The sequence below is a fragment of the Salmo salar genome, chromosome ssa17, assembly GCF_905237065.1.
Source record: "Salmo salar chromosome ssa17, Ssal_v3.1, whole genome shotgun sequence".
Lineage (NCBI taxonomy): Eukaryota > Metazoa > Chordata > Actinopteri > Salmoniformes > Salmonidae > Salmo > Salmo salar.
In genome coordinates this window covers 65,401,405-65,424,817 of record NC_059458.1, presented here as the reverse complement: position 1 = coordinate 65,424,817, position 23,413 = coordinate 65,401,405, and the positions used below count along the sequence as shown (strand labels likewise).

At 40.6% G+C, this 23,413-nt stretch overlaps 1 protein-coding gene across 4 annotated transcripts; it reads right to left on the bottom strand.

The window, feature by feature from the left end:
• Window positions 1–797: 797 nt before the first annotated feature.
• Window positions 798–23,170, bottom strand: LOC106576402 (zinc finger protein 239). 4 transcript variants are annotated; one of them, XM_014153543.2, is made up of 8 exons: window positions 5,203–5,542; window positions 4,820–5,016; window positions 3,868–3,972; window positions 3,659–3,754; window positions 3,210–3,320; window positions 2,912–3,032; window positions 2,511–2,804; window positions 798–1,887 (listed from the first exon to the last, which is right to left on the bottom strand). In XM_014153543.2, exons 1-8 carry the CDS (start codon window positions 5,234–5,236, stop codon window positions 941–943), a joined length of 1,905 nt encoding a protein of 634 aa, XP_014009018.2. In that variant the 5' UTR covers window positions 5,237–5,542; the 3' UTR covers window positions 798–940. The 4 variants fall into 4 exon arrangements, with proteins under 4 accessions (XP_014009018.2, XP_014009019.2, XP_014009022.2 ...); XM_014153546.2 differs by having other exon boundaries at window positions 1,470–1,796; XM_014153544.2 differs by lacking the exon at window positions 3,659–3,754.
• Window positions 23,171–23,413: the final 243 nt, after the last annotated feature.

Genomic DNA, 23,413 nt, shown 5'->3' with positions numbered 1-23,413 from the left:
TGTTGTAGCGGATTTCAACTCAAATGAAAAGACAATATTTGAACTTTGACTGGAAGAAATTGTTTTGTTGTCCTGCAGCACTAATATTATGGCACAGATGACTCAATCAATGAATGATATTAGCTAATGTAAAGAAATAAGGAACTGAAAGGATTAGAAGCTACAATTTTGTCTGTCCAAACATGATTTTGTGTGTTGGAACAATCCTAATGCACCACTTGGATTGGCAGATTTGAGTCATATTGTGTATCTCAATAACCCAACAAACATTGAAAAGATGGATTTGAACCCTGGACCTCAAACTCTGCACCACTGGTTTTGCAGATCTGGGAGAGAAATGTATAGACTGGCTGGATTCAATCCGTATCACAGAAGATCTGTGCTCAAATTGAAAGGTTATTTCCGATTGAGTCGACATATGCAGCGTTTACCGTGAACGCAGTCTCCGCAAACACAGGAACATTGCCTTTCAATTTTAATCTAGCTATAATGCGAATCTTCTGCAATACAGATTGAATCAAGCCCGTTTATACCTTGCTCTAACATAAGTTCTGATCTTCAACATTCTGATTGTGCCCACAATTTTAGAAGTGTAGACAATTAAAAAGACATCATGAACCGAATGCGATCAGATCTCCCTGAACACTTCTGGAGGTAGTTGGGGATGCATTGTTTCTTAATATTTTACAAGTGTAAAGGAATCTGGAGGTTTAAACCGTTTAAATTGGGTCAATCATAATCCCGCTTCTAAAATCATTATCATTATTTGTAGTCTCGAATATCATGTGTAGACATGACAAATCTGAAGAAGTTTATTGAAAAACATGTTTCGGTATGATAATCTGATATACAAAAGAGGACCTGTAAAATCGTGTATACTACTAGTATTTACATTGGAATTAACTCCTACATGGTTTCTTTCGATCGCAATTTTTTTTTTTTACGAGACTTTGTCTGTCTTTCTGTTGGAGTGCTTTTGGAGAATCTTAACCGGTCTATGAACTCTTCTCATATGATTTACCATATTACCCCTTTGAGAAAATGTTTTCGCACACTCTGAGCACTGGTGAGGTTTCTCCCCAGTGTGAGTATATACGTGCTTTCTAAGAGCGTCTGAAGTAGTGAAAGATTTGGGGCATTGGGTGCAGGTGTAAGGACGCTCGCCTGTGTGAGATCGCAGATGAACCATAAGATGGCAAGATGCTTTGAAACCCTTTCCACAATGTTTACAGGTGTGGGGGTTTTCTCCTGTGTGCGTTCGTGTATGCAGCCGCAGTTCTCCTAAGGTAAGGAATGCCTTACCACATATGCTACATAAATAATTCTTCTCTCCAGCATGCATTTGCATGTGTCTCACTAGTGCACACTGCTGGGTAAACCTCTTACCACAGATAGTACACATGTGACGGCGCTCCCCAGAGTGAATGCGTACGTGCACTTTGAGATCATATGCACTCCTGTACCTCCGGTCACAGTGTTCACATGCAAATGGTCTTTCTTCTGTGTGAAGTAGCTGGTGTTTTTTCAGAGCCCCAGGAGTAGCATATCGTTTGGGACACTGGTCACAATGATATGGCATCGTGTGAACTCCCATATGTAGCGTCAGCAGTGATGGTTTTTTGAAAACCTTCCCACACTCACATGTATGAGTCCTGTTTTGGGGTGCAGGGGATCCCTCTTCTTTCTTGTCAACCTTTTTGTCCCCCTTTCTGACCACCTTTGTTTTCTTGTCAACCTGCTTGCTGTCCTTTTCTACTTGGTCGGTCTTGATGTCCTTGCAGGGGTTGGCCATTTCACTGTGAGAGAATGGAGGCAGAGTGCAGGTAAGAACCTGGGATGGCTCGTCAGCATTCACCATTACGTTGAGAGAACGATCCAAGTTAAATTCTGTAAGGAGAAAATACAGGACATAAGATTACATAACCACTATATAACACAGGTAACTGACAAACTAAAGGAAACACCAATATAAAATGTTTTAAAAGGGCTTTGGGCTACCACGAGTTGGACACCTTGGCATAGATTCTACAAGTGTCTGGAACTCTATTGGAGGGATGCGACACCCTTCTTCCACAATAAATTCCATAATTTAGTGCTTTGTTGATGGTGGTGGAAAATGCTGTCTCAGGCACCTCTCCATAATCTTCCATATGTGTTCAATTGGGTTGAGATCTGTGACCGACGGCCATGGCACATAGTTAACATCGATTTCATGCTCAAACCATTCAGTTACCATTCGTGCATTGTGGATGGGGGCATTGCCATCCTAAGGGGGCATAGCCATGGAAGGCAAAATAATGGCCTGCCCAGCATTTTTATTTATACATGACCCTAAGCATGATGTGACTTTGTTTAATTAAATCAAGAACACACCTGTGTGGAAGCACCTGCTTTCAATATACTTCGTATCCCTCATTTACTGAAGTGTTTATATTATTTTGGCAGTTACATTGTAATTCATATACTTTATTAGTCAAACAATGGATGAGTGACCTTTTTATTTTCCTTACCATCACAGGGTACTGGAGTAACCAACACTGAGGTCTCTGCAGGTGGCAGACCCTCCTGTTGCTCTGATGTTGAAAGTCCTAGATCCTCCAAACATCTATCAGTGCTTTCATCCAGGATTTCATTGTGGTCTTCATATTCACAGACCTCTACCCCATTATCTATGCATTCATCTTCATCTGAATATTGCCTCCCATTGTCAGAGTTGTCTGGCTCGTAGTTAATAACAACTCTCATTTTTGGAGGGAGGGACAGTGTGGACAGGATGGTATCTGCAGTGTATTTAGAGACATGACCTGGGTAGGAGAGATCAGTTAAACTCACCTACATTGCCAAGTAAACATTTCAAGAGGTGTCCAATTGGACTATTTACTTCATAGCCATTATCTGGAAGGAGACTTACTATTGTTCAGGTTTCCATGACGCTGATGGTGCTGCAGCACTGTCTTCAATTGTTCAGGGTCGAAGACAGTCTGTCCACATCCCTCCAGGACAGAGGGGGCAGCACTGAGCCATGCTGTTGTCTAAGAGGAGCAGGGCAAGGGGAATACAGCATAATAAAGAGTTCAAATACATTGTACCAGTCACTTGAGGTTTTAGACCAGTTTTGAAATGACCAAAAACACCATTCAATTCATCTGTAGAGCCACATTACGCCATGTTCTGTCAATATTTTAGAGCTGAGATGTTTTCCTCAGTACCTGCGTGAGGTCTGGTACAGGCAGCAGCTCCTCCAGTCTGGAGAGGAACTCCCACACCAGTGTCTGCAGCGCTGTGTCATACCGAGGGCCATAGTGGACTGGGAACACCTCCTGTAAAATAGACAGTTTAGCACGAAATGGGTCCAACAAAGATGCACTCCAGCTATTTTGGAACTTGCATACCTGTTGAGAAACAATATCCCAAGTATAAGTACAGTAATGTACACACATGTAAGGGTGTGTACATTCAAAACGTTATGCACAATACTGCAAACTTAAAGCGTAGGCCATTCAAGGAGTTGGTCTGATGTTATGTCATCAGCCTCCTCCATTAATTGTGGGAACAATGGAGGAGCAGTTGATCTAAGTAGATGTTCAACTGGTAGCCTACTTCAGAAATATATTCAAGCAAAAGGATCATAAAGAAGTCTAGAGAGAAAGTTCCTCACCTGGAAGAAATGCTCCCTCTCAGAAGGGTCTCCCAGCAGGGTTTGGACTAGCTCCACAAAGTTAGAATCTGAAGCCTCCAATTTGTCACCATGACTCTGTCATTTAGGTGCAAGCAAACAAAACATCTGACAAAGGTACAGGAGTGCATCTTTCAGAAATAAAGTTCTTCCCAGTGTCTCATTCATAAAGTGTTGCCTATTTAACCTACCTCTTTGTGTAAGGATTTTTCTGTCAAAGTGTGGATTATGTCCAGGTGGGCCTGGATGGTCAGGAGGTCAGCTGTTCCCGCACTGCAACACAACTCTAAAACCAGCTGGAAAAGAGGTGGATATGTGAAAAGCGGGACTAGGGCCAGGGTAATCTGAATAATCAGGCTGTAATACACAATTTATTGGTACATACAGCCTGAAATGAATGCCTGCAAAATTGTGTAAGTGTTCCTTACAAGCCAGAATGTTGAATAAAGTTAAATGTAAACTTACTCTACCAGTTGTCTGTGTGGCTTGTCCTTCAGATGCTTGAAATTTTTGAAAAATATCCACAGGAAAGTATTGTCTAGGGCCTACTAAGGTAAAGTTAATTATACATTGGATTTTTTTTCTCTCCAATCTTGCCATAATAATGAAAATTGTATATTCTGAATCGGGAGGACGGAGAATTTTTTTGGGGTGGAATTGTAGGGGAAAGAAATATTGAAAAATATTCACACAAAAAGGTGTGGATTTTTCTCCATTCTCCCCTGATTCAGAATATACATTTTTCCATTGTCATGGAACGGTTGGTTCTATAGCTATTGACGAGAGAATGTCAAATATCCAATATAAAACTAATTTTACCTAGGTGCTGAACCATATCTCTAAAAGGTTGGGTAAACAATACTTTCCTGTGGAAATGTTTGGCGCAACAGCTGAAGGACAATCCCACAGACAACCGGTAGAGTAAGTTTAAATGTAATTTTTTTTCAACATTCTGGCTTGTTATGAACTTTTACATAATTTTGCAGGCATTCGTTGCAGGCTGTATGTACCAATGAATTGTGTATTACAGCCTGATTGATCAGACCAGGGCCAGGGCAGATGTACAGTAATTGTAGCTGCCCATTGTTCGTTCCATCATAAGACTCTCCCCATCCCAACCCTCAACATTTCCACCTCTCTCACCCTTGCTCTCAGTCCCAGGATGAGTTGGGTCCTCTGCCTGGAGCTCAGCAGCTCTGGAACCATCTCTGTCACAAAAGTCACAAACTCCTCCAGCTTCCCATATTGCATCACATTACGTTGTTGAGCCACTTGCCACATGAAAGCTGACATCAGGCGTAGAGGTGGAACCAGGAGACGCAAGGAGAACAGAGGGAGACCTGTCACCGAAGAGAAGAGCAATTAACAGATAAACAAATACATTCCATAACTCAGCTAGTTAATATTACACGCGATGTGTAGGCTATAGGACATATATGAATGGTCCATGTAAAAACAAAAATGTAATGAGTCATGACATAATTTTTCTACATTTAGCTACTTGGCTACATTTAACACAAACTAACCTTGTTCTGATGCTGGATCAATAATGTTATCCATTGCTAGTTTGCAAAGAAAAACAGCCACTGGAACAAGCTACTGTTAGCTAGTTAAAGAGTTTGACGCTAACGTTAGATAGAGTGACCAAGCCTAGAATATACACTAAGCGCTTACAACGTGGCTAAAAAGTTTGATATCTGCATGCAAGCTAGCTAATACTATACTAGGTAGCTAGCAAACTAAACCCGTTTTCTATTGATAGCCAACATTTGCACATCCAATTACTTTTACCAAAGATGTTCTACTCATCTATCGTTGCTTTTACTAACAACAAACAAATCATTGACTTCGACGAAGTACTGTATTTCCGGGTGATGTTTAAAAACAATCCTTCAGAATAAAGGTCCTCCTTCAAAAAAGAAAGATGCAAACCACAAATATTATTATCTTTGTATTTAGTCATTGCAATATATCATTTAGTTTAATTGAGGGTTTATAATATTGGAAACTAAAATAGCCTAATTCTCCTAACCTGCTTCTCCCAACCTGTTACAAAACTGTCAAAACACTGACTGAGACAGCTCCACTTCCGTAATTAAAATGTATTATAACGAAATATTATTAATGGTATATATTTTTGTTTCAAATGTCAACAAAATTGCTATTACTGTCCTCCTGCCATCTTACCAAGAAAATTAGAGAGCTCATCATTGTGGAAAAGGCTTGTCCAGCCTGCCTACCTTGTCAGACGGATGTCAAAGTCATCTTCAGTTTTCTGGGGAGCTGCCTCTTATCCATCAACATGAATTCATATGGATGATAATAGAGCTCGCCAGCTTGTAGTCCTAAAAGACGGAAATTAGTTACAGTTGAAGTCGGAAGTTTACATACACTTAGGTTGGAGTCATTAAAACTCGTTTTTCAACCACTCCACAAATTTCTTGTTGACGAACTATAGTTTTGGCAAGTCGGTTAGGACATCTACTTTGTGCATGACACAAGTAATTTTTCCAACAATTGTTTGCAGACAGATTATTTCACTTATAATTCACGGTATCACAATTCCAGTGGGTCAGAAGTTTACATACACTAAGTTGACTGTGCCTTTAAACAGCTTGGAAAATTCCAGAAAATGATGTCATGGCTTTAGAAGTTTCTGATAGGCTAATTGACATCATTTGAGTCCATTGGAGGTGTACCTGTGGATGTATTTCAAGGCCTACCTTCAAACTCAGTGCCTCTTTGCTTGACATCATTGGAAAATCAAAAGAAATCAGCCAAGACCTCAGAAAAAAATTGTAGACCTCCACAAGTCTGGTTCATCCTTGGGAGCAATTTCCAAACACTTGAAGGTACCATGTTCATCTGTACAAACAATAGTACGCAAGTATAAACCCATGGGACCACGCAGCCGTCATACCGCTCAGGAAGGAGACACATTCTGTCTCCTGGAGATGAATGTACTTTGGTGTGAAAAGTGCAAATCAATCCCAGAACAACAGCAAAGGACCTTGTGAAGATGCTGGAGGAAACAGGTACAAAAGTATCTATATCCACAGTACAACGAGTCCTATATCGACATAACCTGAAAGGCCGCTCAGCAAGGAAGACGCCACTGCTCCAAAACCGCCATGAAAAAGCCAGACTACGGTTTACAAATGTACTTGGGGACAAAGATCGTACTTTTTGGAGAAATGTCCTCTGGTCTGATGAAACAAAAATAGATCTGTTTGGCTATAATGACCATCATTATGTTAGGAAGAAAAAGGGCGAGGCTTGCAAGCCGAAGAACACCATCCCAAAGCACAGGGGTGGCAGCATCATGTTGTGGTGGTGCTTTGCTGCAGGAGGGACTGGTGCACTTCACAAAATAGGGCATCATGAGGCAGGAAAATTATGTGGATATATTGAAGCAACATCTCAAGACATCAGTCAGGAAGTTAAAGCTTGGTCGCAAATGGGTCTTCCAAATGGACAATGATCCCAAGCATACTTCCAAAGTTGTGGAAAAATGGCTTAAGGACAACAAAGTCAAGGTATTGGAGTGGCCATCACAAAGCCCTGACCTCAATCCGATAGAAAATTTGTGGGCAGAACTAAAAAAGCGTGTGCGAGCAAGGAGGCCTAAAAAACCCGACTCGGTTACACCAGCTCTGTCAGGAGGAATGGGCCAAGATTCACCCAACTTATTGTGGGAAGCTTGTGGAAGGCTACCCGAAGCGTTTGACCCAAGTTAAACAATTTAAAGGCAATGCTTACAAATACAAATTGAGTGTATGTAAACTTCTGACCCACTGGGAATGTGATGAAAGAAATAAAACCTGAAATAAATCATTCTCTACTATTATTCTGACATTTCACATTCCTAAAATAAAGTGGTGATCCTAAATGACCTAAAACAGGGAATTGTTACATGGATTAAATGTCAGGAATTGTGAAAAACCGAGTTTAAATGTATTTGGCTAAGGTGTGTGTAAACTTCCGACTTCAACTGTACCTCTCATACGTTAAGCCATTCCCATGGGGAAAATGGATAGGAAAAGAAAAGGGTTTTGGGATAAATTTCAGAAATAAGGTCAGAGGTTAACACAGGCTTAGGAGATCTTGCACGTTTTGTTCTATGAGATAATATCAGTCATTTAACATGACCATTGCGTTATGAAGCCTTTATGTGCTTAGTGCTTTTTCTGATTACATAAATACTTCAAAATTCACAAAAAGTGACGTTAGCTGATGAAGATGATCTCATAGAACAAAACGTATAAGATCTCCTAAGCCTGTGTTTACCACAGAACACATTTTTTGCCGTTTATCCAAAAACCAAAAACTCCACTAATTTCCCCATAGGCTTTGTCCAACGAACCATGGCAGAGTTAGTGCCTACAAAAAGGCACCATTACTATTGCTCTCTATGTCGGACGGAGCTGTCGTGAATGAGAATGACATGATCTACTTCCTTTCCCCACAAACATCTGAGAGAAATGACTTTGCCACGTCTATGGCATCATTGTAATAAGCTGATGTTATAATATGAAATGCTTAATTAATACATTTAGTCCAGTGTTGAACGTTTGTCCTTTCTTGTGTTTGTTTCTGTTGTAGAGGATTTCAACTCAAAATATGAAAAGACAATATTTGAACTTTTGGACTGCAGGAAGTCCTTCTGTTGAACTGCAGCAATAATATTAAGGCATAGCTGACTCATTCAATGAATGATATTATCTTATGTAAAGAAATTAGGAACTGACAGGATCAGATTAAGCTACAATCTTGTCTGTCCACACATGATTTTGTATCTTGAACAATCCTACTGTACTTGCCACTTGAGGATTGGCAGATTTGTTGAGTCATTGTGTATCATTCCAGTGTTTTAATTGCTATTTTGTATTTACTTCACCACCATGGCCTATTTATTGCCTTTACCGCCCTTATCTCACCTCATTTGCTCACATTGTATATAGACTTATTTTTCTACTGTATTATTGACTGTATGTTTGTTTTACTCCATGTGTAACTCTGTGTTGTTATATGTGTCGAACTGCTTTGCTTTATCTTGGCCAGGTCGCAGTTGTAAATGAGAACTTGTTCTCAACTTGCCTACCTGGTTAAATAAAGGTGAAATAAATCAATAAAAATCTCAATAACCCAATACAAGATAAGAAGACAAGGACTAGGCATCAGGATAGATAATAACACAAGTAAAATAAATAACAGCAGCAGCAAATGATGAGTGTAAAAGTGTGTGTGAATGTGCATGTGTGTGTAATGTGTATGTACAGTGGGGAGAACAAACAGGTCTCGTGTGGCTCAGTTGGTAGAGCATGGTGTTTGCAACGCCAGGGTTGTGGGTTCGTTTCCCACGGGGGACCAGTACGGAAAGAAAAAAAAAATGTGTGAAATGTATGCATTCACTACTGTAAGTTGCTCTGGATAAGAGCGTCTGCTAAAATGCGAATGTAAGTATTTGATACATTGCAGGTTTTCCTACTTACAAAGCATGTAGAGGTCTGTACTTTTTATCATATGTACACTTCAACTGTGAGAGACGGAATCTAAAACAAAAATCCAGAAAATCACATTGTATGATTTTTAAGTAATTAATTTGCATTTTATTGCATGACATAAGTATCGTGAAGCATGGCAACGACCCGAAACACACAGCCAGGGCAACTAAGGAGTGGCTCCGTAAGAAGCATCTCAAGGTCCTGGAGTGGCCTAGCCAGTCTCCAGACCTGAACCCAATAGAAAATCTTTGGAGGGAGCTGAAAGTCCGTATTGCCCAGCGACAGCCCCGAAACCTGAAGGATCTGGAGAAGGTCTGTATGGAGGAGTGGGCCAAAATCCCTGCTGCAGTGTGTGCAAACCTGGTCAAGAACTACAGGAAACGTATGATCTCTGTAATTGCAAACAAAGGTTTCTGTACCAAATACAGGGGAGGAAATCCCGGGGGGGCGGGGGGGACACGACCCCCCCCATCCTGGGAAAAATATGATTTGTCCCCCCCAATATATCACTGAAACATAACTATGTAATTTAAATAATATTAATAATACGCAATGAAAGCAATTGTGCTGATTATAGACACTTAATAGCGCGTTTTTATGTTTCAAAAGATTGCGACCCCCCCACCCTTTTCCTCACAATGGTTTGATCCACTGGCAAGGTAACAGAGGGGTCGTAGCCACTGTCTGAAAGGCACTCAATGAACGTAACTGACGTGAGGTTAATCCAGTCAATCGCGCACACACACACTAGCTGAATATGCAGAGCTAGCGCGCAAATATTAACTATTAAGCTAGCTAGTACCTATTCCATTTATGTGGCCTCGTCAAAGATGGAATCTTTGCTATCGTCAATTTATTCCGAGATCAGCATGCAGATGATGTAAGTTAGTGCTTCAAAGTCCCTGTGATAAGGTTAGCGATAAACTGAAGTCCAAACTGAACAGAACTACACTCTCTTCTACCATTGTCTTACATATATTTAATGGTCTCGTTGCAAAAGCTAAATTGTCGCAAGGGAACTCTTATTTATTTATTTTATTTAACCCGGGTAGCAAAGATTATAGCAAACACCACTGAAACTGAATTGGTGCTCGCTAGCTTTGCAAATTCAGCTATTGTTGGAAGCCAGCCAATATGAAACAAACTATTAAAATTACAAAAGGTTGCACCATATGTTGTGTAAATGGTGAACTATACAGCTGTCAACTCTTGTCATTTTAATCCGTTTCACATTTGCTAGCTACCTTTTAGATCGAAGCCCAAATAGAATGATAAAAGATAAGATGATAGAAGCCCATCTCCTACTGTAAATAACCTACACACTGTGTGTGTGTGTAGCCAGCCAGCCAGGTAGAAAAATGGCAGAAAAATAAAAGACGGACATCAGAGTATTTTTCAGTACACCAAAATGCAAAGTAAGAACCCTAGTAGCCTAATATCTCAAAGACTAGTTGATAAAATGTCCATAAGAAAGAAATGAAATTCTAATGGAAATGTTTCACAATGATGTCATTAGGCAGAGCAGGCAACAGATGGCACACAGACAGCAGAGTTGGGGACAGATATGCAGGGACAGACTGGCAGAGACAGGGAGTCTCAGGTAAGTTTGTTGAGTCTTTGTTTGGCAACATTATGAAAGGTTCTCCATTTTTTTTACTTGTAAAATAGGAACATAATTGGAAAATGCCATGGATACCCCCACTCTCAACTTAAACTGGTGACTGAACTAAGATTTGTTAAAGGCAATGGTATTGCTGTTGTGAGTAGTTGTGTAGTTTTGGGTACCGGTAGTTAGGAGTACGGCAAACACCTTATTTCTTTGGTTCCTCAATATACATTTACCATATTACAATGTAGGCTATGTGTTACAGCACTACTTTTGGTGTCCCCCTCAGGAATTGCTCTTGAGAAAATTTCATGTAATTGTCCCCCCCAAAGTTGATATCAGATTTTCGCCCCTGACCAAATATGAAGTTCTGCTTTTCTGATGTATCAAATACTTATGTCATGCAATAAAATGCAAATTAATTTCTTAAAAATCATACAATGTGATTTTCTGGATTTTTGAAGTGTACCTATGAAAAAAATTACAGACCTCGACATGCGTTGTAAGTAGGAAAACCTGCAAAATTGGCAGTGTATCAAATACTTCTCCCCACTGTATGTGTGTTTGTGTTGTGTCGGTCTGTGTGTGTGTCTGTGCGTGTGCGCGCATATGTAGTGTGTGGGAGTGTCAATGTAGTGTTGTGAGTGAGTGTGTATATGGTTTGTATATACAGTGCCTTCGGAAAGTATTCAGACCCTTTGACTTTTTCAACATTTTGTTAATTAAGTTAATGATTACTGTTTAGCAGTCTGATGGCCATGAGATAGAAGCTGTTTTTCAGTCTCTCGGTCCCAGCTTTGATGCATCTGTACTGACTTCGCCTTCTGGATGGTAGCGGTGTGAACAGGCAGTGGCTCGGGTGGTTGATGTCCTTGATCTTTTTTGCCTTCCTGTGACATTGGGTGCTGTAGGTGTCATGGAGGGCTGGTAGTTTGCTCCCGGTGATGCGTTGTGCAGACCGCACCACCCTCTGGAGAGCCTTGCGGTTGAGGGCGGTGCAGTTGCCATACCAGGCTGTGATACAGCCCGACAGGATGCTCTCGATTGAGCATCTGTAAAAGTTTGTTAGGGTTTTGGGTGACAAGCCAAATTTCTTCAGCCTCCTGAGGTTGAAGAGGCGCTGTTGCGCCTTCTTCACCACACTGTGTGAGTGAACCATTTCAGTTTCCATTTAAGAATGATGGGGGCCATTGTGTTCTTGGGGACCTTCAATGCTGCAGACATATTTGGTACCCTTCACCAGATATGTGCCTTGGCACAATCCCCTCTCGGAGCTCTAGGGACAATTCCTTCGACCTCATGGCTTGGTTTTTGCTCTGACATGCACTGTCAACTGTGGGACCTTATATAGACAGGTGTGTGCCTTTCCAAATAATGTACAATCAATTGAATTTACCACAGGTGGACTCCAATCAAGTTGTAGAAACATCTCAATAATAATTAATAGAAATAGGATGCACCTGAGTTCAATTTAAAGTCTCGTAGCAAAGGGTCTGAATACTTATGTAAATAAGGTATCTGTTTTCTATTTTTAATACATTTGCAAAAATGTCTAAAAACCTGTTTTCACTTTGTCGTTATGGGCTATTGTGTGTAGACTGCTGAGAATAAAAATTTAAATCTATTTCAGAATAAGGCTGTAATGTAACAAAATGTGGAAAAAATCAAGGGGTCTGAATACTTCCCGAAAGCACTGTATAGTCTAGCGAGTGTACATAGGGTCAGTGCAAGACAGAGTTAGTGCAGATAGTTTGGGTACCATTAATGGACTATTTAGCAGTCTGGCTAATTAGCAGTCTTATGGCTTGGGGGTAGAAGCTGTTTTGGAGCCTGTTGGTCCGAAAGCCAAAGCTCTGGTACCATTTGTCGGACGGGAGCAGAGTGAACAGTCTATGGCTTGGGTGGCCTGGAGTCTTTGGCAATTTTCCAGCCTTCCTCTGGCCTCGCCTGATATAGAGGTCCTGGATGGAAGGGAGCTTGGCCCCAGTGATGTACTGGGTTGTCCGGACCACCCTCTGAAGTGCTTTACAGTCAAGGGCGGTGCATTTGCTGTACCAAGCGCTGATGCAGCCAGTCAAGATGCTCTTGATGGTGCAGCTGTATAACTTTCTGAGGATCCAAGGGCCTATGCCAAATCTTTTCCGCCTCCTAAAGGAAAAGAGGCGCTGCCATGCCCTCTTCACGACTGTGCATATGTGTGTGGACTGTGTTAGGTCCTTAGTGATGTGGACGACAAGGAACTTGAAGCTTATTTCTACAAGGCTCTAGACAAACTCTCTGCACCACTGGTCTTGTAGATTAAAAAGGTAGGCCTATGGCAAACCCTTTCATACTCCCTCAGTTGGTGTCTTGGTTTTAACTTAACAGTCCTTCACTGACAGTCCTTCACTGACTGGTAGGCTATTTAAAGAATGCATGGTGGGTGAAGGAATTGACTGACAAATCTATGGATATAACAGCCTATAGCTTAATTTCGCTAGGCAAACAGATAGCCCTACCTCTTATTCCTAAATAGGAAGAAATATGTATCAACACAAAGTCCTCGTTGTTAGCAAAGACTAATTAAAATGAAGACATTGAAATGAATTATGCCTACTCGAATTTGCCTACTTTCAGCACCATGAGCTGTCTGACTGATTGTACAGTGGCTGCAGCTTCAAGTTTCAGCACAATGTAAGTTACTTGAATCTGGCTTATTGTGAGGTCAGTAACTCTGATAAATAGCCTACATCATGGGAAAGAAACATATTGCTTTTAATAAAATCAATTATAGTAGTAGCAAGCTATCAAAGTTGATGTCCGGTCCTTCTCACATTCACGCTCTTCTTCTCAAACTGAACAGAACATTGGTTATAGGCTAGTCCACGTGGAATATTTTTTGTGGTAGGCCTATTAAGAAATTATTTCGGAAAAAGCCTTTGACTCTCCTCCTGAACAGCCACTGTAGGCCTATACACAACACAGCCATTGGGTTAGGCAGCAAATAAAAACATTTTTTGATCAGTGACAGCAGAACTGTCACGTCCTGGCCAGTAAAGGGGTTATTTATTCTTATAGTTTGGTCAGGACGTGGCAGGGGGTATTTGTTTTATGTGGTTCAGGGTGTGTTTGTGTATGTGTTCATGTAGAGGGGGTATTTGGTTGATATGGTTCAGGGTGGTTGTGTATGTAGAGGGGTATTTGATTTATTAGTCCAGGGTTTTGGTTATTGTTCTATGTTAGTTTATTTCTATGTTCAGTCTAGTCGTTTGTATTTCTATGTTTAGCTAATTGGTGTTGGGGCCTTCAGTTGGAGGCAGCTGTCTATCGTTGCCTCTGATTGAAGGTCCTATAAATAGGAATGTGTTTGTCATGGGATTTTGTGGGAGATTGTTTCTTGTTTTGCGTTTTGCCTGACGAGACTGTCTAGTTCGTTTGTTTTTTGTATACGTTGTTTGTGTTTTCCTTATTCACTAATAAAAATAAGATGAGTATACATTTTCCTGCTGCGTTTTGGTCTACACCCTACAAGAACAGGCCGAGCTTCAGGTTTGGAATATCCATTGCAGTGTATAATGCAGCCTAGTTTTACTTACACCATCCCAAGAGCTATCTTAGAAATCAGTGTCGATTTCAGCATGTAAATGTTGGTGGGGCAAAAACAAAAAGTAATATGCATGCCAGCAAAACCACTACACAACACATCACTAAACAATATATTCATTGCACTATAACGGTGACAAACGGTGCCCACAAACTGTTAGGGCCCACATAAAGCTGTCCCAAAAGCACCATAATGAATTCCTACCACTGCTACACCTGGCTATCAGTGGAGCCTTGTCTGGCAGTGAAACAGTTCATGCAATCCCATTTACTGCCTTTTAAAAAAGCATAGCTGATATGACTGATGATTACATTTCTCTAAAACAGACTGTAGGCTACAGGTGCACCATCAAGTCAGAATAGTAGGCTAAGTTATGAGGGAGGAAAGGGACCAAATTATTAGGGTGATGCACATGGGCTACTAACAGTTTACTACACAACATACACTTCGTATTACTTTCTCGGCTACAGTATACATATCTCCCTGGCATATTACATCATTTATGCAGCAGCATACAATACATTTTTGGACTCACCTTATTGTGCTATGCTCACTTGAAGAGGAAGGTGGGGCGTCGGTCTTTCTTGTGGGCTCTAGAAAGAGGCCCGAAATTCCGACTTGGAATTTTCCGTATTTTCCCAGTCTGAGCTAGATTTATCCGAGTTCCCAATTGTCTTGAACTCACTGAAGTCTGAGATTTCCTAGTTCCGTGTTTTCAGTTGTTTTGAACGCGGCAGAAGTCATGCTGGATTGACAGCATGGCCAATGTATTCAAACATTTCTGGCCCATGGCGTTACCCCATTTTTCTTAATATCCAATTGATAGTTATGATCTTGTCTCATCGTTGCAACTCCCCATCGGACTCGGCGGCGGTCGAGAGCCAAGCTGCACTGCTTCTTGACACACTGCTCGCTTAACCCGGAAGGCAGCCGCACCAATGTGTTGGAGGAAACACTGTCGAACTGACGACCGGGGTAAGCTTGCAGGCGCCCAGCCCTCCACAAGGAGTCGCTAGAGCACAATGAGACAAGGACATCCCAGCCGGCCAAACCCTCTCCTAACCCAGACGATGCTGGGCCAATTGTACACCGCCTGTACACCGCCTCATGGGTCTCCCGGTTACAGCCGACTGTGACACAGCCTGGGATTGAACCCGGGGCTGCAGTGGTGCCTTAGCACTCATTGTTGAATTTGAGATTTCCAACTTGTTCTTTAATGTTTATGTCCAATGGCCGATGAGCACAGACACGTTTTATCTATAATTTCTCTTCATATGACAAGGATTGTAAAGAATTTGCCAATAGATTGCTAATTTAATGCATGATGATGCCTGGTTGTCTAATTTGCTAGCTAAGATTTTGAAAGTATGATGTTGACATGATCAGTCCAATCAATGCTACGGTAGATATAAAGTGATTTGACGTAATTTTATTTATGGCCAATGACCTTGAGTCTTCTTGGATAGGCAATTCTAATGTAAGTCTATAGCAACACCCAAGGGGCTTGAATTTTCGAGCTCTACCCCTAGATAGTGTCCCCATAAGTGACAGAACACTGAGCCAATCACGTCGCAAACAATAGCATGGTCTTTTTTTCACTGTAATAGCTACTGTAAATAGGCCAGTGCAGTTAGATTAACAAGAATGTAAGCTTTCTGACCATATAAGACATGTCTATGTCCTGGGAAATGATATTCTTACTTACAACGTCATGCTAATCACATTAGCACAAGTTAGCTCAACCATCCCGTGGGGCAGAATTTGAATTTATTTAAACTTTTACATTTACTTTTGATGCTTAAGTATATTTTACACCAAATACTTTTACTCAAGTAGTATTTTACTGGGTGACTTTCCCTTTTACTTGAGTCATTTTCTACTAAGGTATCTTCTACTCAAGTATGACAATTGAGTACTTTTCTACCACCGACACAATGATTATATGTTATTTTTACATTGTTTGCAAACTGATATGTGACACGTATTAATGCCAAATAACATGCAAAACAGGCACACACAAAAAAACAGGTGGGGCTCAACTGCCCTGAATGACGCGTCGCCACTGTTTGAAATATAACTTTGCTCTGTGCTTCTCTCAACATGCACTTCGTAGCCTATAGGCTAGAAATAATTTGATTGAGACCACACAAATAGTCTATAGGCGCACTTGATATTGCGCGCCCAGGGGAGAATCATAGATGACGGTCGCCATTGCGCACATCAATATATAGCCTAATAAGCAACTAATTCTAAAACACTGAGAAATATATACATTTCGTCAATTACATGACCATCCCCTGGACTAGATTTAAAAAACAAATACTAAACCAATATCCCCTTGACTGAAATTGAAAAGCAATCACTCAGGCCCGGAAGCTAGGATATGCATATAATTGGTAGATGTGGATAGAAAACAGTCTAAAATTATGTCTGTGAGTATAACAGAACTGATATGGCAGCCAAAACCCCGAGGACAAACCATCCCCCCCAAAAAATAATCAGCTTACCACTATTTTCAATAGCTATCAAGTTTATTATAAGGTGAAGTCCTCCCAGATTGCAGTTCCTAGAGCTTCCACTAGATGTCAACAGTCTTTAGAAAGAGTTTCAGGATGGTTTTTGGATAAATGAGCCAGAAATTGTCGTTTTTCTAGGTGGCTCCCATTTTGACTGTAGTGTTTCCAAGCGCGTGAATGAGAGCGCGTTCTTTGGTATTTTTCTCCGGTAAAGACAATAACGATTCTCCGTCTTAAATTTGATCATTTATTTACATATTAGGGTACCTAAGGTTTGATTATAAACATTGTTTGACTTGTTTGGAAAAGTTTATTAGTAACGTTTGGCATTCATTTTGTATGCATTTTGATGGAGGGAAACTGGGTGGATTATTGACTGAAGTGCGCCAGATTAACTGAGTTTTTATGGATATAAAGAAGGACATTATCGAACAAAAGGACCATTTGTGATGTAACTGGGACCTTTTTGAGTGCCAACAGAAGAAGATCATCAAAGGTAAGCCATTTATTATATCGCTATTTTTGACTTTCGTGTCGCACCTGCCTGGTTGAAATATGTTTTTCATGTGTTTGTATGCGGGGCGCTGTCCTCAGATAATCACATGGTGTGCTTTCGCCGTAAAGCCTTTTTGAAATCTGACACAGCGTCTGGATTAACAAGAAGGTAAGCTTTATTTTGATGTATTACACTTGTGATTTTATGAAAGTTAAATATTTATAATACTGTAGTTTGGACCCTTTTTTTCAATTTCTGCCTAAAATGACATACCCAAATCTAACTGCCTGTAGCTCAGGACCTGAAGCAAGGATATGTATATTATTGATAGCATTTGAAAAGGCAACACTTTGAAGTTTGTGGAAATGTGAAATTAATGTAGGGAAATGTAACACATTAGTTCTGGTTAACCTCTACAGGATTGGTGTCCCTAAACCGGGACAGTTGTTGCTCAATATGCGATAATGTGACTAGAATGACGTTGTAAACAGCCAACTTTCCAAAACATAGACATGTCTTATATGGGCAGAAAGCTTACATTTGTGTTAATCTAACTGCAGTGTCCAATTTACAGTAACTATTACAGCAACAGCAAAAAAAGACCATGCAATTGTTTGAGGATAGTGCACAACAACAAAACACTTATCACGGCAACTGGTTTGATACATTCACCTCTGAAGGTAAATAATGTACTTCCATTCAGTAATCTTGCTCTGTTTTGTCATCCTGAGGGTCCCAGAGATATAATGTAGCATAGTTTTGTTTAATAAAATACATTTTTATATTCAAATGTAGGACCTGGGTTTTACAGTTTGACCCCACTGCTGTCTCTGGCTCCACACCCACCCTGCCCGGCCATCTAGACGTGTGAAGGTTAGTGTATTTTCTGTAGGGAAGCTAATGACCCATCATTTGTGACAGTCCTGGGAGTGTGTAAACTTACATTTTTTATTACCATAGCATTTTTGTATGTTCTCTATAGGTATGTACTTGAAAATGTATAAATTGACCAATTCGGCACATTTGGCGAAACTCCTGGCAGACTTGATACAAAATATTGTGTAGCGATGTAATTCTTCTATGGATCAGTTTGAAACTTTGCACACACACTGCTGTCATCTTGTGGACCACATCTAAATTACACCTAGAATCCTATCAATGTATGGCCATTCTCTTGCATTTCAAAGATGATGAATGTCACAGACCGGCTCATAGCCTGTGGCAAAAATGAGAGGACATCGACAACTGGTATAGGCCAATTCAAAACGTTCTTTATTATAAAACAAAACTATTAACTATAAACAAAGAAAAAGGAATGAGGTGTGGAAATGTCATAATGTAAGGTGTATGTAAGATGCATGGATGTGTGAATATGTATGTATAAACATGACTGAGTGGAAACTAAAAACAGCTACAAAGGAACAAACAAAACCGGATCATACCTGGAGGAGTAGGGAGAAAGAGCAAGCCCAGCGAGTCAGAAGCTCAACGAGGAGCCAGATCAGACAGACAGCCCCAGAGAGAGGTTAGTGGAGCAGTTGGTTAAATACCCTGAGCCCAGGTGGCTCCAATCACACCAGCTGCAATCACTAACGACCCTCTGCCTGCAGGGGGAACCACCCCTGTACTGCAGAGGAGGAGCCGTGACATGAAAAAAACAAAACGCATGTATATTTTTTTGAATTCTCTTTAAAGTGCCCTTATTAAGATGGATAGGTGAGACAACCACCACATATCACAGTCAAATACCGTATTCAAACATTCCATTTGAGCTAAACAATGGATATACAGTTGAAGTCGGAAGTTTACATACACCTTAGCCAAATACATTTAAACTCAGTTTTTCAAAATTCCTGACATTTAATCCTAGTAAAAATTCCCTGTTTTATGTCAGTTAGAATCACTGAACGCGTCTCCTCCCTGAGCGGTATGACGGCTGCGTGGTTCCATGGTGATTATACTTGAGTACTATTGTTTGTATAGATGAACGTGGTACCTTCAGGTGTTTGGAAATTGCTCCCAAGGATGAACCAGACTTGTGGAGGTCTACAATTTTTTTTCTGCGGTCTTGGCTGATTTCCTTTGATTTTCCCATGATGTCAAGCAAAGAGGCACTGAGTTTGAAGGTAGGCCTTGAAATACATCCACAGGTACACCTCCAATGGACTCAGATTATGTCAATTATCCTATCAGAAGCTTCTAAAGCCATGACATCATTTTCTGGAATTTTCCAAGCTGTTTAAAGGCACAGTCAACTTAGTGTATGTAAACTTCAGACCCACTGGAATTGTTATACAGTGAATTGTAAGTGAAATAATCTGTAAACAATTGTTGGAAAAATTACTTGTGTCATGCACAAAGTAGATGTCCTAACCGACTTGCCAAAACTATAGTTTGTTAACAAGAAATTTGTGGAGTGGTTGAAAAACGAGTTTTAATGACTCCAACCTAAGTGTATGTAAGCTCCAACTTCAACTGTATAGTGTTTTGCATAAAAATATATCGTTTCAGTATACATCTAAAATCTATGAATAATATGAGAACACTAATATTTGACACACACTTGATGGTACCCAGAAGCAATAATTTCAGGTGAAAAAACACCAATGTGAAAAATTGGTGGATATAGCAAATAAACTCATGTAGCCAATTCAATTGACGCATAGTGAACTGAGTGTGATCAAATCTTCCTGAAGATCTCTGGAGGTAGTCGGGACACTTTGTATATGCATATCTCACAAGTGTTAAGGAATCTGGTTGGTCAAACAGTTTAAATTGTGTAAATGTCATCATCATCGCACTTCTAATCATTATTTGCAGTGCGAATATCATGTGTAGATGTGACAAATCTTGATTTGAAGTTTAATGAAAAACATGTTTTGATATGATAATCTGCTATACAAAAGAGGACCTGTAAAACCATGTATGTAAAACAAGATTATACATGGATTTTCTTGTCTCAATAATTCCAATCAATATTTCGATTGGAATTACCTATTACATAATCTCGTAAAAATGCTTTGAGTTCGAAATAAACATTCTGTGTTTCTTTCTGTTGGAGTGCTTTTGGAGAATCTTAACAGGTGAACTCTTCTCATATGATTTACCATATTACCCCTTTGAGTAAATGTTTTCCCACACTCTGAGCATCGGTGAGGTTTCTCCCCAGTGTGAGTATATACATCCGTTCTAAGAGAGTCTGAAGTAGTGAAAGATTTGGGTGCAGGTGTAAGGATGCTCGCCTGTGTGAGATTGCAGATGAACCGTAAAATGGCAAGATGCTTTGAAACCCTTTCCACAATGTTTACAGGTGTGGGGGTTTTCTCCTGTGTGCGTTCATGTATGCAGCCACACTTACATTTTTTACATTTTAGTCATTTAGCAGACGCTCTTCTCCAGAGTGACTTACAGTAGTGAATGCATACATTTCATAAATTTTTTCTCCGTACTGGTCCCCCGTGGGAATCGAACCCACAACCCTGGCATTACAAACACCATGCTCTACCAACTGAGCCACACAGTGGTAGAGCATGAGGTACGGAATGCCTTACCACATTTGCTACATAAATAATTATTCTCCTCAGCATGCATTCGCATGTGTCTCACTAGTGCACACTGCTGGGTAAACCTCTTACCACAGATAGTACACATGTGACGGCGCTCCCCAGAGTGAATGCGTACGTGCACTTTGAGATCATATGCACTCCTGCACGGTTTTTTGAAAACATTCCCACACTCACATGTACGAGTCCTGTTTTGGGATGCGAGGGATCCCTCTTCTTTCTTGTCAACCTGCTTGCTGTCCTTTTCTACTTGGTCGTCTTGATGTCCTTGCAGAGGTTGGCCAGTGCAGGTAAGAACCTGGGATGGCTCGTCAGCATTCACCATTATGTTGAGAGAACGATCCAAGTTCAATTCTGTAGGAGAAAGTACAGGAGAACAGATTATATAACCACCATATATATATATATATATATATGCTGAACAAAAATATAAACACAACATGTAAAGTGTTGGTCCCATGTTTCATGAGCTGAAATAAAAGATCCCAGAAATTTTCCATATACACAAAAATATTATTTCACAAATTTGTTTACATCCCTGTTAGTGAGCATTTCTCCTTTGAGAAGATAATCCATCCACCTGAAAGGTGTGGCATATCAAGAAGCTGATTAAACAGCATGGTCATTACACAGGTGCACCTTATGCCGGGGAAAATAAAAGGCCACTCTAAAATGTGCAGTTTTGTCACACAACATAATGCCAAAGATATCTCATGTTGAGGGAGCATGCAATTGGCATGTTGACTGCAGGAATGTCCACCAGAGCTATTGCCAGAGAATTGAATGTTAATTTCTCTACCATAAGCCGCCTCTCGAACAACGTTTTAGAGAATTTGGCAGTATGTCCAACTAACCACGCCAGCCCAGAACCTTCACATCCGGCTTCTTCACCTGAGGGGTCGTCTGAGACCAGCCACCCAGACAGCTGATGAAACTGAAGAGTATTTCTGTCTGTAATGAATCCTGTTTGTGGGGAAAAACTCATTCTGATTGGCTGGGCCTGGCTCCCATGGGATGCCCTCCCATGCATGGCTGCGCCCATGCCCAGTCATGTGAAATCCATAATAATAATTTATTTATTGCAATTGACTGATTTACTTATATGAACTGTAACTCAGTAAAATCATTGAAATTATTGCATGTTGCGTTAATATTTTTGTTCAGTATATAAATTTGAATTTAGATGCTATTTTAGTCATAAATTATGGATGAGTGTTTGACCTTTTTTATTTTCCTTACCATCACAGGGTACTGGAGTAACAAACACTGAGGTCTCTGCAGGTGGCAGACCCTCCTGTTCCTGTTCCTCTGATGTTGACAGTCCTAGATCCTCCAAACATCTATCAGTGCTTTCATCCAGGATTTAATTGTGGTCTTCATATTCACAGACCTCTACCCCATTATCTATGCATTCATCTTCATCTGAGTACGGCCTCCCATTGACAGAGTTGTCTGGCTCGTAGTTAATAACAACTCTGATTATTGGAGGGAGGGACAGTGTGGACAGGATGGTATCTGTAGTGTAATTAGAGACATGACCTGGGTAGGAGAGAACATCAGTTAAACTCACCTACTGTATATTACCAAGTTAAAAAGACAAGAGGTATCCTATATGACTCTGTACTTCATATCCATCATCTGGATGAAGACATAGGGATCGATTCAATCCTTTGGCGGTGTCGGAGGTGGAACTGCATTAGAGCTGTCAAATCCACAAGTGGCTCCCGGCATTACACCTAAAACGGACATTGCCAATGGCTTCACGGAGTTGCATTAACAAAAATCCCATGCAACCTTGTTTACAAGTTTGAACACTGGAATGTGAGATGTAATCTATACCTCGATTAGGATGACAGAAATCCTCATTATTTAGTTTAATGATTTTTCAATTTAAGCATAATTACTTCTTTATAGGCTGCACTTTTTCGCCCAGAACTTCTAATGCTTGGCAGGTGTGGCTTCATGACAATGATCGGAAGAGCAGCTTCTCACCGATTTGACAGCTCCAACACAGTTCCACCTTCGACACCGCAAAAATATTTATAGCTATGTGGGTGTCTGCTATTGCCGGTTAGCGTTTGATCTGATTGAATCTAGGCCTTACTATTGTTCAGGTTTCCATGACGCTGATGGTGCTGCAGCACTGTCTTCAGTTGTTCAGGGTCAAAGACAGTCTGTCCACATTCCTCCAGGACAGAGGGGGCAGCACTGAGCCATGCAGTTGTCAAAGAGGAGCAGGGCAAGGGGAATACAGGATAATAAAGAGTTCAAATACTTGAGATTTTAGACCAGTTTTGAAATGACCAGAAACACCATTGAATTTATCTGTAGAGCCACATCACGCCATGTTCAGTCAATATTTTAGAGCTGAGATGTTTTCCTCAGTACCTGCGTGAGGTCTGGTACAGGCAGCAGCTCCTCCAGTCTGGAGAGGAACTCCCACACCAGTGTCTGCAGCGCTGTGTCATA